Source organism: Mya arenaria, chromosome 5, assembly GCF_026914265.1.
Source record: "Mya arenaria isolate MELC-2E11 chromosome 5, ASM2691426v1".
NCBI classification, from domain to species: Eukaryota; Metazoa; Mollusca; class Bivalvia; order Myida; family Myidae; genus Mya; species Mya arenaria.
Window position 1 is genome coordinate 68,556,314 of NC_069126.1, and position 13,599 is coordinate 68,569,912.

General features: G+C 32.6%; 2 protein-coding genes across 2 annotated transcripts in view; both read left to right on the forward strand.

Moving 5' to 3' along the window:
• Positions 1 to 310: 310 nt before the first annotated feature.
• Positions 311 to 2,764, forward strand: LOC128235913 (uncharacterized). The gene is made up of 5 exons (XM_052950701.1): positions 311 to 395; positions 886 to 1,203; positions 1,620 to 1,916; positions 2,049 to 2,336; positions 2,466 to 2,764. The coding sequence occupies exons 1-5, from the start codon at positions 344 to 346 to the stop codon at positions 2,762 to 2,764; spliced, it is 1,254 nt and encodes a 417-aa protein (XP_052806661.1). The 5' UTR covers positions 311 to 343.
• The window catches only part of LOC128235914 (uncharacterized), a 46,533-nt gene continuing 35,487 nt past the window's right edge, over positions 2,554 to 13,599 (forward strand). Inside the window, exons 1-8 of the mRNA XM_052950702.1 lie at positions 2,554 to 2,767; positions 3,201 to 3,287; positions 3,759 to 4,034; positions 4,459 to 4,578; positions 5,083 to 5,134; positions 5,354 to 5,370; positions 6,085 to 6,182; positions 6,580 to 6,733. Of these exons, the coding sequence (XP_052806662.1) occupies positions 3,203 to 3,287; positions 3,759 to 4,034; positions 4,459 to 4,578; positions 5,083 to 5,134; positions 5,354 to 5,370; positions 6,085 to 6,182; positions 6,580 to 6,733 (802 nt within the window). The 5' untranslated portion in view covers positions 2,554 to 2,767; positions 3,201 to 3,202. The remainder of the gene's footprint in view (positions 2,768 to 3,200; positions 3,288 to 3,758; positions 4,035 to 4,458; positions 4,579 to 5,082; positions 5,135 to 5,353; positions 5,371 to 6,084; positions 6,183 to 6,579; positions 6,734 to 13,599) is intronic.

Consider the following 13,599-nt stretch of genomic DNA (forward strand, 5'->3'; position numbering starts at 1 on the left):
CTAGAACAATTCATAGTCACTTTTATCGCGGTTTGTACACTTCGTGATGCAACATTTAAGGATATTGTTATACATATTTAATTTCCTTTTTGGTATGATATACTAGGTTAAAGAATATAACGTCTGTCTGCGGAAGAAAACGCCTTTCCTACGAGTATATATGAAAGTACAATCAGTTCAATCCATCGTCAAATCGAAAGTATAACTTTCTCCAGTAAAACAATTGCGGACAGAACGGGCAACCAGCACATATCTTCCCTTGTGAAAGAGAGTGTAACACAATTAGCAATGAATAGACCGAACAGGAACATTAACATTCATCAATAAATAATTTTGCGAAGATATGCCACGACAATGGATGATTATATGTGCTCAACTTGCCGTACACATTTCCGGTATGTTTGATAAGTAAAACACTCTAAATCATATAGAATTACTAATTTGAATTTTAAAAGATTTATAAAGATAATAGCAATCACTAGATTCTACTGCTACCTGATACTGCTACCTGCTACTGCTACCTGCTACTGCTGCTGCTGCTACCTGCTACTGCTACTGCTACCTGCTATTGCTACTGCTACCTGCTACTGCTGCTGCTGCTGCTACCTGCTATTACTGCTAAAGCACCTTCTTCTAAGTATTACGTATAATGATAAATGTAATAAAAAAGCAATATAACATATATATATCTTCCTACGTTTATGGTCCACGATTGTTTCTTATAATTTCAGATATTCAATTCTATAACCTGTGTGTCCATTTGCGTTTTCCGTTTGTAAACCATAAGGATTTTCCATAATAATACTTTATTAATTATTTTTCCACTTGTACTGTTACGTTATTGAGGATGAGATGTGTATTTGTAAATAGTTTGAAACTTTTCAGCTCTTCTGTGCTGCGTATGTGCAGCGGATAACAAGTATGGAACGATATTAGTGGTAGGACCAGCTTTTGTAAACAGGGAGGTAACACTGAAAGCGACCCCGTCCTACCCTTGGGGATGTGACGTAGAATGGAAGTACATAACTGTCGGGAACACAACATTCCAAACAATGAATGGGACAAATGTTAATATATATTCTGATGATACGTCATTCCTTTTAAAATGGACGGCTTCAATCGAATACAACGGATCTTATTTCTACGCTGGATGTTCGACAAACGAAACAATTCAAACAAGCATGACATCTATAAATATGAAAGGTAAATATCACTGATCGTTTCAAGGGAGTAACAACAACTTTCTTTGCTTGTGTTTGTTGTATCATGTTTCCTGTTTGAGATCATTTGGGGTACTACTCATTAACGTCTTCTGACGCAATCTTGGTAGGATTTTTCCACAAGGCTTGTCAATGTAATTTTTTCGTTTAAAGAAATCAAAACATAGAATGTTAATCAGCTACAAATGCGAACAATGAGAATATCCCAATCTAATCAATCAGTTCATATCAAATAACTTCAATGGTTTAAGGAATAATTTAAATTATGCATTGTTAGAAAAATGTCAATTGTTAATTTCCACTTTACTTAATTGCTTTGTGGATATTGGTTCTATACAACCACAATAAAATAAGATTTTGTTGTGAAATTTACATTTATTGTTTATTTATAAATTACAGATATTGTTGGGCAATGTGGAGCTCTCGTGCTTCTAAGTCCGATTGTTCGCGGCGCGAACGTCAAACTTGGATATTTTCCGTCTGACTATTTTTTACAACGCCAAACTAACACTACCCGAAAATGGATGAAAAACCTCCAGGACATTGAGCTACAAGAAGGTTTTTATGAGGAGAAAATCGTTTCTGAATTTTTGTACATATTGACTATATTTAAATTCGAAGAAAGAAATGAAGAGACGTATGTTTTAATTTGTTATTCATCATACAATGCGGATTCTGTGCAGCTTCATATTCCAGGTATTTTGCTTTTACTTATAATCTATGTTTCTAGATTATTAATTCATAAGCAGCAATATGATAACCATTCGTTTGCATTTAAAAGGAGAAAATGTATTCCAATTTATTAAAATAATGTGTGTTGTTTTTCAGAAAGTCCGGTTTACCCAGTTCTTGGTCCAAAATCCCATGACTTTAATACAACAGACTGTATTTATGTTTATGCTGTCTCTGACTTTTATTGCAAAACTGAAAATGGAACAGAACCAGTAGAGGTCGTACTTATACTTGGCAATGATTCATTTGTCCTTTCTGAAAGCGACGGGAACAAAGGATTTTACCGATACCAAAACGTGTGTCAACTAATAGCTGGAATGTCTAGACGGAATGTTATATGTCAGGTTTCTTATTTTTCCCTTGAAACGCCTGACGAAGCGCACGGTACATTATGTACCGTAGGTAAGCAAATAGGAGACGCCTAATGATAAGCCTTGATTCATTATGTTTTGTTAGAAAAAATGGATAATGTATAAAATTGGATGTTGTTAAATCATTATTTTTCAATTCCAGAGACAGGAAGCCTGCCTGTTATAACAGTTCGTGAATTAATTCATGGCGAAAGCTCTATATCTATCTGTGAAGTGCGAAATGTTATTCCTGCTCCGATAATAGAAGTACACGTTGACAACATCTTGCTTGGTGATGTTCAACAAACTGATACATTTAATGAATCATCTCATACTTTTACAAGTTCAGCAAAGGTGACAAAGGCTAACAAAATGTGGAATGGAAAGAGATGTGCTGCACCAGGAAAAGCAAATATGATTTTGGTCCAAACAATGTCTCAGTATGCAAAACTGTCAGTATGAAATGTAAGTTAAACTCGGAGTGGTATAACATCTTTAAGATACCTATGTTTCCCATTTGGAATATTTGCATTATTGGAAGGTAAATATTTTATATAACTTTTGCCCAAATGGGTGTCATTGGGCTTATACAACAGTATAAAAACATTAAACGATCATATCTTCCTAATCAGACGTTTATCGGAAAGAGTTTGCAAGATTCTGTTTTCAGATCCACCGTCGGACCTTTCAATGTGCGCAAACAAAAATATTGAAACTAACAAGAATGTTTCTGTCTGTTTCTTCAACATGTCTTGTGAATCGGATGAATCAAAGCGCCCCTGCGCAATAGAATGGTTAAGCGACAACGATAATTTGAGAAACGTTGATAGGAACTATTCGACTATTGATGGAAAAAGTTATCGTTTAAATTCCTATGTGTTGTACAATGTTTCTAAAGAGATGGCTGGGGGAACTATTAGATGTTCAACAAGATGCGAGCACAGTCGATCTCATTCAGATACAGACTATGAAGTATCGTCTCAAGGTACGTTCTTGGTCTTATTTTAACGTGAAGTTATTCATTGTCTTGCCTTGCGTTCGCACGTTTAACTAAGCCGTGACTGCCATTTTAATGTATTTTCTTTTTTCGACGGAATCTGTCTTCCGGCATGTTCTAAAACATATTATCTTATATTTCATCCATTCAGTTTTACCCACATGTTAAAGAATTAAAACTTTAATACTCGTTGCTTTTCCTTTTGTGAATTGTTTTAACCTGTTTCTTTCTCAAATATGCATACACTACTCTTCGTATTATCGATGGATATTGTTCTTTGGAAGAAATGTATTTTTATATATCATGATATTTTCTATACAGATTATTTTACCCATTCATAGTAGGATTTGATAGTTTACATCTTAAAAATATGTACATGTAGTTGCTATTGTTTGTTTTATAACAATTTAGCAGTTTTACTGGTTTGTGTCATAAAAAAGTTCTGCGCATACATTTTAGCTAATCCGCCTTCAAATTTGAAAATGATATCATCTGTTCGTTTACCTCCGATTACAAAAGTGGTCGTTAAATGTACTGTGGATGACTGCAATGCTAAAGGACAATGGAAGCTTCGATGGGAGGATGGAAATAGGACTGAAACAAAGATGTGTAACACAGCAGAGACATGCCTGTTAACACAAAAGTACTCGGGAGATAGAGAAATGACAGACATATGCAAATCACAGGATTTTCTGAATATCTCGTTGACAGTAACATGTTCAAAGACGACCGATGGTTTGTAATTAACAGTTCAGATTTTAGTTAAAAGTATAATTGACGAAATTGTATGTTTAAGGGACTCGTTAATATGATAGGGTTAGACAAAATAATCTCATGTCACATGTTAACAAAATGGATGTAACGATTAGTTAACATCCCCAATAGTTAATTTAAGCTGTGTTGTTAACAATTATTTATAGATATGACAGAAAATGCTTTATTTTGCCGAAATCAGTTGGTAACGCTATTGAAAATGAAATCAATTAAGACTTGAATTTTATATTAAAAAAAGGTTCAAATAAGAACCTGCCTGTTGCAAATGAGAGCTGATTCATTAACATAAAGTAAATAATTTAGTATAAACAAATGGTAAACAACATATTGCCCACATTTCATCTGTAAACTTGTCGCTTTTAAACATTGCAATTTAATTATACAGGTAGTCAATCCAAGGAAAGTGGCATTCAGACGTTTTCGTTAACATTCCCTTTTTCTGTCAACAATGTACTTATTGGAACAGGTGTGATCTGTGGACTCTGCATCCTGTTTGTAATTGAAAGTAAGGATTTAAGTTCATGAATAATCTCATCTCTTTTAATGTTGAATGCAGTAAAAGTCATTTCAACACTTTGGAATAAACAATGATGTGTTTCCACTGCATTAACAAATGTTATCATTAGCGTAAGAAAATATAAACAGTCCGTAAGACCTTTTTCCAATTTTCAGTTTTGTTTTAGTTGGACATTACACTATTTTTAGGTAGGTTGTCAGTCTGATTTACATAACGGACAATTGCCATAATGGAATATAAATGTTTTTTACGAAAAATTATTAAGTAAGAACATTAGCATTGTATCTATCTGTTCGAATTTTACTTTATTTGTATTTCAATTTTATGTGTATTTATATTATTTATGTTTAAATATTGCGTATAGAGTTCCAAAAGAAAATGAGTTTTCTGAATCAACTATCAGTAAAAAAATATAAAAATATCTATAAAGGCACTTAGACCAAACGTTTGAGAACTAATAGTGATTATACATTTAGAAATATCCTTTTTTAGGATGTGTATATCTTAAACGGCAAAAGATTAGCGCAGTCAACATAACCGAAAAGTATGTATCATTTGTAATTTTGTTGTTTTGGTTCACAATCGTAAATGTCGGTTGCATGTTACAGAGCTTGATATATTTAATTGTTGAAATAAAATGCTATTGATCCAGTACATTTTTATTCTGGAGATCAAGCAATGCTTTGTCTAATGATTCTTGAGAGCATATATTCATGTTACTCGTATTAGTACTTATTAAACAATTGTTGCGTTCTTATTTCAGTGTTGAAAATCACAGCGGTAAGATTCTTTTTTATACTTTACTTTACTGTACGTACATGCATAAATACTGTGTATACCCATTGAAAATCTGATCACCACCAGTGGATATAAATATCCATCTTTAGAGTTGTTTGTCTTAGCAATAGTTATTTATAGTTAAGAACCTAAATATCCTGTAAGTTACTTTACTTTTCCTTCGGGACGAAAAAAAGCAAATACACATTATAATCATGAAACATTCAAATACATTATATTACACACCACAATTGATGACATACCATATCCAAATTCAATAAATAAACATATATAAATTAGCTCCATAACACAATCAAATTATTCTATAAACGTTTCCAAATTAAAATGCCGTAGTTTTCTTTAAATATACAACTATTTTTTGTTTTATTTGTTACACTATTGAAAAGTTCAGTTTTGGTTTTGTAACCAAAAAATAATGAAAGCATAAAATGAATATGTTTATGAAATATTACAATTGTGAAGACTGTTGCAACCTGGCGAATTATAGGTTTGATTAAGTTAAGAAATTGTTTATTGCATTGCTATAATTAATAAAATAGTGACCATTGTTAGCCACACACACTTGTCAAAGACAGTCATTTAGGTATTTTATCCAGTTTAATGTTATTGGTTCTAGATCACTTTATCCTAGTATAATAAGCTTGATCCCTCTTAATTGACTTAATAATATGAATTAATGATAACTGAATATAACAGTCCCCTCGTCGGACAATGGCGTGCTACACATAACAACAGAAGGAGTCCAGTACGCAGTCGTGCAGAGACAGGCGGCCACACGGAGGACTGAAACGCAGGTAACTCACTTCACGTTGCGATGTTATCCTCAGGTCAATGAATGTGATGCAATGTCATCAAAAGTACAATGTACAATGAACACAAATGTTTGACGTGTTGGTTAGGACCACTTATATAGAGAACATCATAATTGCAAATGTTAAGGCAGGTGTGCAACCATTCATAAAGAATCCAACCTTCATGTCTGAAAGGTTTAATATGTAACATAATACTTCCGGATGCCATGCAAGTTTAAACATACAAGGATCATTTTCCGATGGGCTCTGTAATTTGTAATACTAATATGCAGACTTATTATGTCATTTGGTAATTATGACAATTATATATATATATATATATATATATATATATATATATATATATATATATATATATATATATATATATATATTGCAGCAACCACATGATGACGACAGCCTAACGTACGCAGTGTTGGACATCAATTTCCTACAAGAGGCTAACGCAAGAGTTTCGTTAAGGAGATATAATATGCCGACGGAGTATGCTGACATTGAGTTCTCCTCAACACAGGAACCTGAAAAAGAAGATTGTGAGTGCCAAAATGCATCAGACGAGTGTAAAACTAGATCAAAAACCAAACTATGTGTTGCTGAGTGTCTTCAGTGACTTGAAGCTTTTACCCTTATAAATAAGAAAGCATAACAAATCCTCAAATATATATTGGTTTCTGTTTTACTACCCGAATTCTTGCAAGGAAAATTGATACGCCGACGGAGTATGCTGAGTTTTCCTCAACACATATATCTGCTTAAGAGGATCATTGTACCACAATGCATCAGCGAAGATCTAGATCAAAGACAAACCAATCTAACATAAATTTAATTATTGTATTGTTTCTATATTGTAGTGCCTATGATTATGTTTATGCTTGTACATTTTATTTTGAACAGAAAGGAATATTTTTGAAACAAAGACCAATTGATCAAAAACAAAATGAAAATATTTATATTATTTATAATACTGAGACTTTGATTGTTGATTTAACAATTGATTTATTCGGCACTTAGAGTGGACTTGTATACATGTACTTTTTTGAATGTCAGTTTTTCTCTTATTCATATTAAGACATTATAATTACTGAAACATTGTTTGGTTACTGAATTCATTCCTTGAATTGACATTCTGTATGCCATTCTGACATGTTGTATACACTATTGTTTGTCAGGCAAACAAAGCATTAGGTTGCAATCATTTCAAGCAATTCACTTCATATTATCACTAATTTATCTATAAAAACAGGTTAATATTTGTGTTTTTTTTATACATATTTCGTTTAGATATACGAGCCTAAATCATTCCACTATATACGAGAGCACAGCTTTTTAAAAGTGTTACCGTCATTCATAAAAAGGTACTTTTCTTCTTCATTGTTACTATTCTTTTCTCTACAATGTTTTTTTCAGGAAAGGTATGTGACTATGATATCAACCATTATTATCTTCCCTCACATATTTTATTTAAAATTCAATGTCTTCTAACAGCAATAGAATATGCATTTGATAGCCATTAGTTTGGCAATGACTCACAGTGAAATTAAGATTGTTGTTCTCTCAATCATATTCCGTTGGAAACGTTCGTTTGAATTTACCACAAACCGAAAGTGTCAGTTGTCCTCCCAAAAACACACGGACGTTCGTGTTTATATGCAATACTTTTATCACCTGTATGTATATAGCTTGTCATTATTTTTATTATTCATTATATACTTGTGTTTTTGAATTCGTAACAATGTATTCATTTGATTAAGTTAAGTTTAAATTCATTTTTGTAATTTTGTTCCCGATTCCTACTTTTTGGTTTAAGATGTTTACAGTAAATGTTAATCGTTTTTATGTTCCCTGATTTTATCCACAGAGTAAGTAGGTGTATGCTATGTTATGACATTGAATTTTTGCGCCAGTTTTCCAGTCATTAAGAAAACTAAGGATATGTGCGTGGTATTAAAGAAAATCACTTCCATGTTTGATAACTGTTACATCCTTGTCATACCACTTTTTTATTTAAATACTTTGTTAATGGTTATTTTTCGTTTGCTGTTGCTCCAGCTATGATTTCTTTTAATATTATCGCCGCTTCTTTTACAATTTATGTATAGTACCCATGATTGTATTATAGTCATTGATTTATTGAAGTGGAAGAATATGTTGTTCAATATATTTTGGTATCAGATTTTTATAAATACTTAACAAATGCTTGTAATTTTGTCTTGATATGTTGAGTAATGAGCCGGTATAATTGATATTGTTTGAAATTGATTTGTACATATTATCATTGTTATTATGCATAAGAGTTATTAAATTATATTATTTAATCACATCCACCTACTATTTTGCTTCATATGACTTGCATTGCATGTATCGTTGGTCATAATAACTCATTCAAATATTTATATAAATGTTTTTTCCTCTTAATATTGTATTATATTTATTAGAAATTGCCGCCAAACACATTGAAGAAAGTTGATAATTCAAACTGATCGTTATCTTAGTAACACATATGGAAGACACAAAGAAATATGAAAACATGTGTCCTGAAAATCGTTAATAGATCACTGCATTGGCTCCTTCAACGCGCATTCATTGCGTATCATATTACGGTAGCACTCATTGATGCCACAACTTTTAGTTTGAGCTTTGAAAATGCTCCAACGCGTCTTCCTTTGTATTGCCAAGAGTTGAAACATGGAGCTACAGAACACGAATGTGGAATTTTACGAATGACTTTCGAAATGAAAACATAAGATTGACGGCAAGTTTTGGTATTTATGGTGTTAATTCAGTTTGTATATGACGATATAAAAGCGAAAGTGTGCATTTAAGCTCCTAATATTAATTGCGGGTATGCGCCAGTGGTTTCTATATTATAAGAAGAGACCGTCTAATTACGCATTTGTTTAACTTTCCGGACTTAGACATCCACCGATGATGTAGTGATGACTGTAAATAGCACGATCAAATAACTCAAATAACAAAATCTGCGTTTTAGGTATTAAACTCCATGAACATTACAAAGCTCAAAGTTAGCGGAAACAATCTCAACATTATATATGTCATACATGGGACATCTTTTTTTGCCTACGTCATTTAGATTGGATTCACCTAGTATCATAAATAATTAAGAAAACCGATATGAAACCACGCGCATATGTACATGCTTAACTATGTCTGCAAATGAAAGAAATATTATTCAGACGAAAGAGTCATACACAAAACTATCGAGTTACAGTTAACACTGCACCTTGATACCAAAATGTAATAAGTGCAGATCTGGATTTACAGGCAATGTTCGATTAGTGAATAATTGGTCATTATTGATGAACTAATGTAAGTTTTATATTCATACCACAAAAGTATTGTGTAAGGGTATAAACTTAAATGTGCAGTTGTTAGATTTAGAGATAATGAGAAATTTATATGTACTTTGAACCTCTATACAAGTCCTTTACATAATATTATATGCATTAACACTATATGCACTTTACAGTTATTAAAATAATTTCAAATTTGGCACATACATTCATGAAATCTTATGTAGCCTTTATGAAATAGCTTAGTAACCTCCCTTGCCATCCGGCCCTCGAACCATCAAGGTAGATTTTAGTGACGTTATTATGATTTGTCATTCAAGAATATTTTATGAACTATAAAGGTTTTCTTTAGCGCAGAAAACTTATTGAAAAGGGTATTAAAGGGTTAACATAACACGAAATCGAATGGTGGCATTTGAAATAACACGTCTTCGCTTCAATTCCAGGCTGTTTTTACAGCATGTGTATGAGTTCTGAGAAAAATTGAGTTTTTTTTTGCAATTTCAGCAAAATTTCACAGACAATTCAAAACACAATATGTTGATGATATAGGAAAATACCATTAACATTTGGTAATATACTTTAATATGATATTTACTTTTATAAAAACGAAAATGACCACAGATATATCGTTACTTGAAAACAATGAAGAATAACGTAATACTTATTCTATTAACTGGTGAAATAATGATTTAATTATTTAACGAACATCGCCTTCAAATGAATAAATCCGTCCGGAGCACCTTTTCCAACCTTTAAAATATTCTATACAAAAATTCAAAGATAGTCATTCATAACTTTTTTAAGCCAATTTATTATTTAATGGTATTAATGATATAATATAAGTACAAAAAACACGTTTTTGTCAGAATATTCTATTTTGGTAAACGTTATAGCAAAATATCACTACTATGCATAATACACTGTCTTTCCAAGCATGTTTAGGATGTCTTATATGTGTTTATATATTTTTTTTTTCATTGGTCATATATCCTAGAAGTAAAGCCGTAATTTCACCTTTTTGGTGGGAAAATGAATTAAAATACTAAGGAACATATATTGGAATGGCGCCTGCCTTTCAAAGGGCTTTAAATAACCTGTTTCGTGCCATCACGTTTTTTTTTAGATATACCTAGATATTTACTAGTTAAACCCGTATTGAAATTCATACATAAGTATAATAATTTCTGCAATTGTTGATTAAATTATTGTTGTTGTTTTTACAAACAATCGCTGACAAAATATTACAAATAATCAAATGGCCGTTACAAATATTTATCTCAATTCCATTCTATGATAAAGTTTGGATGACGACCTAGAACTTATCACTCAGCTATAGCCTTGACGACGTTCACATTGTTTTTCCTTCTGCTCATAATGGCAACTGTATTACTGCTTAACCATGGGCAAAGACTGTAAACCTTAATAAATTTCATTTCGTGCATAAGGGTGATACAATCATGTTTAACAGTTGGTGACACAATTGCATATAGTATATACACAAAAAAGAAAGAAACACTTATGGCATGTTTTCTTTATTGATACACTATGGCTATGTGTACTATGAAAATACATGTTTCTTGTTTGTGATGTTATGTTATATGTCTTTGGCGTTTACCCAGTGCCATTAAACCGGGTTTATGTTTAAACTTTTTGCTATTGAGCCTCTGGTCTCCTGGTCACTGCTATAATGTTTTAAAAGAGAACATGTGTTTCTCAATAACGAAGTTTGTTTTGTGTTTTGTTTTGTGCCACAACTTAACAACAGGACGGACACTGGAGACACTATTAATATGCCTTTGTATTAAGTTTTGCGATTTTTTTATCATTTAACCAAGAATTTGTTATATAATATATGTACATTACACTTCATTTAGTAGGAGAAAGGTTGCTTCCATTTTTCTCTTTGATTGTATGAAATAAAAATTTACACCACGCTTGTTGTACAAGTCGGTGTATATTGACTTTAAAAGAGCTATCGCGCATGTTGTACTTGTTCGGTATGTATATGACAAAATAAGGTCCAGAGACTGTCAGCTTGCATGTTGTACTTACTTGCTATGTATATGACCTAAAAAATGTCAGCGCGCGATACCGTTCATGCTGTACTTACTCGATTTATATTTTTTACTGAATAAAAAGGTCACCGTGCGTAGCAGCGCGTGTTGTACTTGCTTTCGGATTCTGATTAATTCTACCCTGATTTAGGTAAAGTGAATATGAAACTATTATTGTAGATTATCATTGGTCATATACAACTAAATCCCCCCAAAAATGTTATCCGAGTTTAAGGTATACTTTTAATATATTAAGAAAAGCAAATGAATCAGCCTTAATTATGCTAGAATATTTTCCAGCCCTCCCTTGAATGTTTTTTTTTTCACGTTCGTCTAGTGAAAGCTTGGCGCTGTACAAACTGATAAGATGGAAAATATCCAAGTATAACGTCTGTATCGCAAACGACCGGGCTTAGAAGACCGAGAGCGCCACATCTTCCAGAAATATCTGAATATCATAACGTAAAATACTTTATTAAAGCAAAACCATGTGTACTTTATGTTCACTGATCGCAAAATTAATGACCAATCGAACCGACTTGATCAGGCCAAACAGAAACATAAAGTCGCTTAATTTGTTGTAGGATGCTTAAATTTAAATCTAATTATAAAAAAGAGCAGACAAAATAGATATAGGATTTAAACTCTTCGTATGTATATAAATAAATGAAAAGCATTATATGGGTTAATACAGTGATATGGTCTTTGACATTTACCTTTCATATGAAATGATTATATGTGTGTTTTCATTTTGTATTTGATGAATATCCGGCGTAGAAGTCAGAGTTGCTGTATAAAATTTAAGCGTTTTATCTAAAACAAAATGCCCCAATCTTTGATTTTCTTAACGTGTGGTCCATTCTTTGATTGAAAATGTGTACCGCCTTCCATTATGTTTTCCCAATCTACCTCCCATCCTTAAGGGTAAAACGATGTCGTTTTTAGTGTAACCTCCCTGTTGAAAACTGCAGGCCCTACCTCTTATATCGATGTATGTGTCCTGACTTTTTTGCAGAACAGATAATTAAAAGGAGCTAGAATAGTGGTTGTGAAACACAATGAACAAACGACGGTTTCATACGAATCAATAAAACATACTTTACTTTAATCCGAACAATTGTGCGGTCTACGAGATGGGAGGGTTCGGAAAAGTGTTATTTCAGGAATCGACATTAACCTTTAATTAAACTAAAAAAGGCCGGGCCGTTGAGCATGATTGTCACTAAGATCGATGCGTCTTTTAAATAAACGGTTGTAGCTTGACATGTATTCCGAGCTTTGCGTTTACATTGTTGCAGTGAACAATAATGGTCCGAAGGTCGCCATTGTTCCAACGTAATAACAAAAGTGTATGTAACCACACAATACAACACTCACACAATATTATTGTAACCCTTGGTGTTAGATAATAGGAAAGGTTCCGTTATCATTAAAGTATAAATAAAAAATATGTTTCTATTACCGTCTTGGGTGCTCAGTGAGTTAAACATTTCGCTATAATGGGGTTAAAACGTTCAACATGACAATAACCCAACTATTGTCCAAGCTTAGTCTAAGAGTGTGAAACAGAGGTTTTTTGAATACATTATTCTAATCGTTAATACTACCATTGGAAATCAAGTCTGAAAAGTAAACATACGATGAATTTCAAAATACTTTTATGATACTGACCTTTCGGATGTACACTAATGGATAAAAACCCCTTACCATTGGCAGCGCAATCCACTGCCATACGACCGAATGCCTCGAACACACTTGGGAAGTAACGTCAAACCGCTATAAAATATACTGTACCTTGTTTTATAGTGTTTCCCTGTCTTTGTCTATACATTAAGCCCTATACCGGAGCCGTTTCAATATTTCGGACTTTAACCGTGGAATAACTCGCGTGCGGATGAATTACATCTCTGTAAATGTTAACACACTCTAGCTTTTAAAAGTTGTCCTTTATAACATGTTGCAGATCAGATACCCCACCCACTACGCTCATAACTGAAGCGAGGTGATCGTATATACTACTATAATAACTGG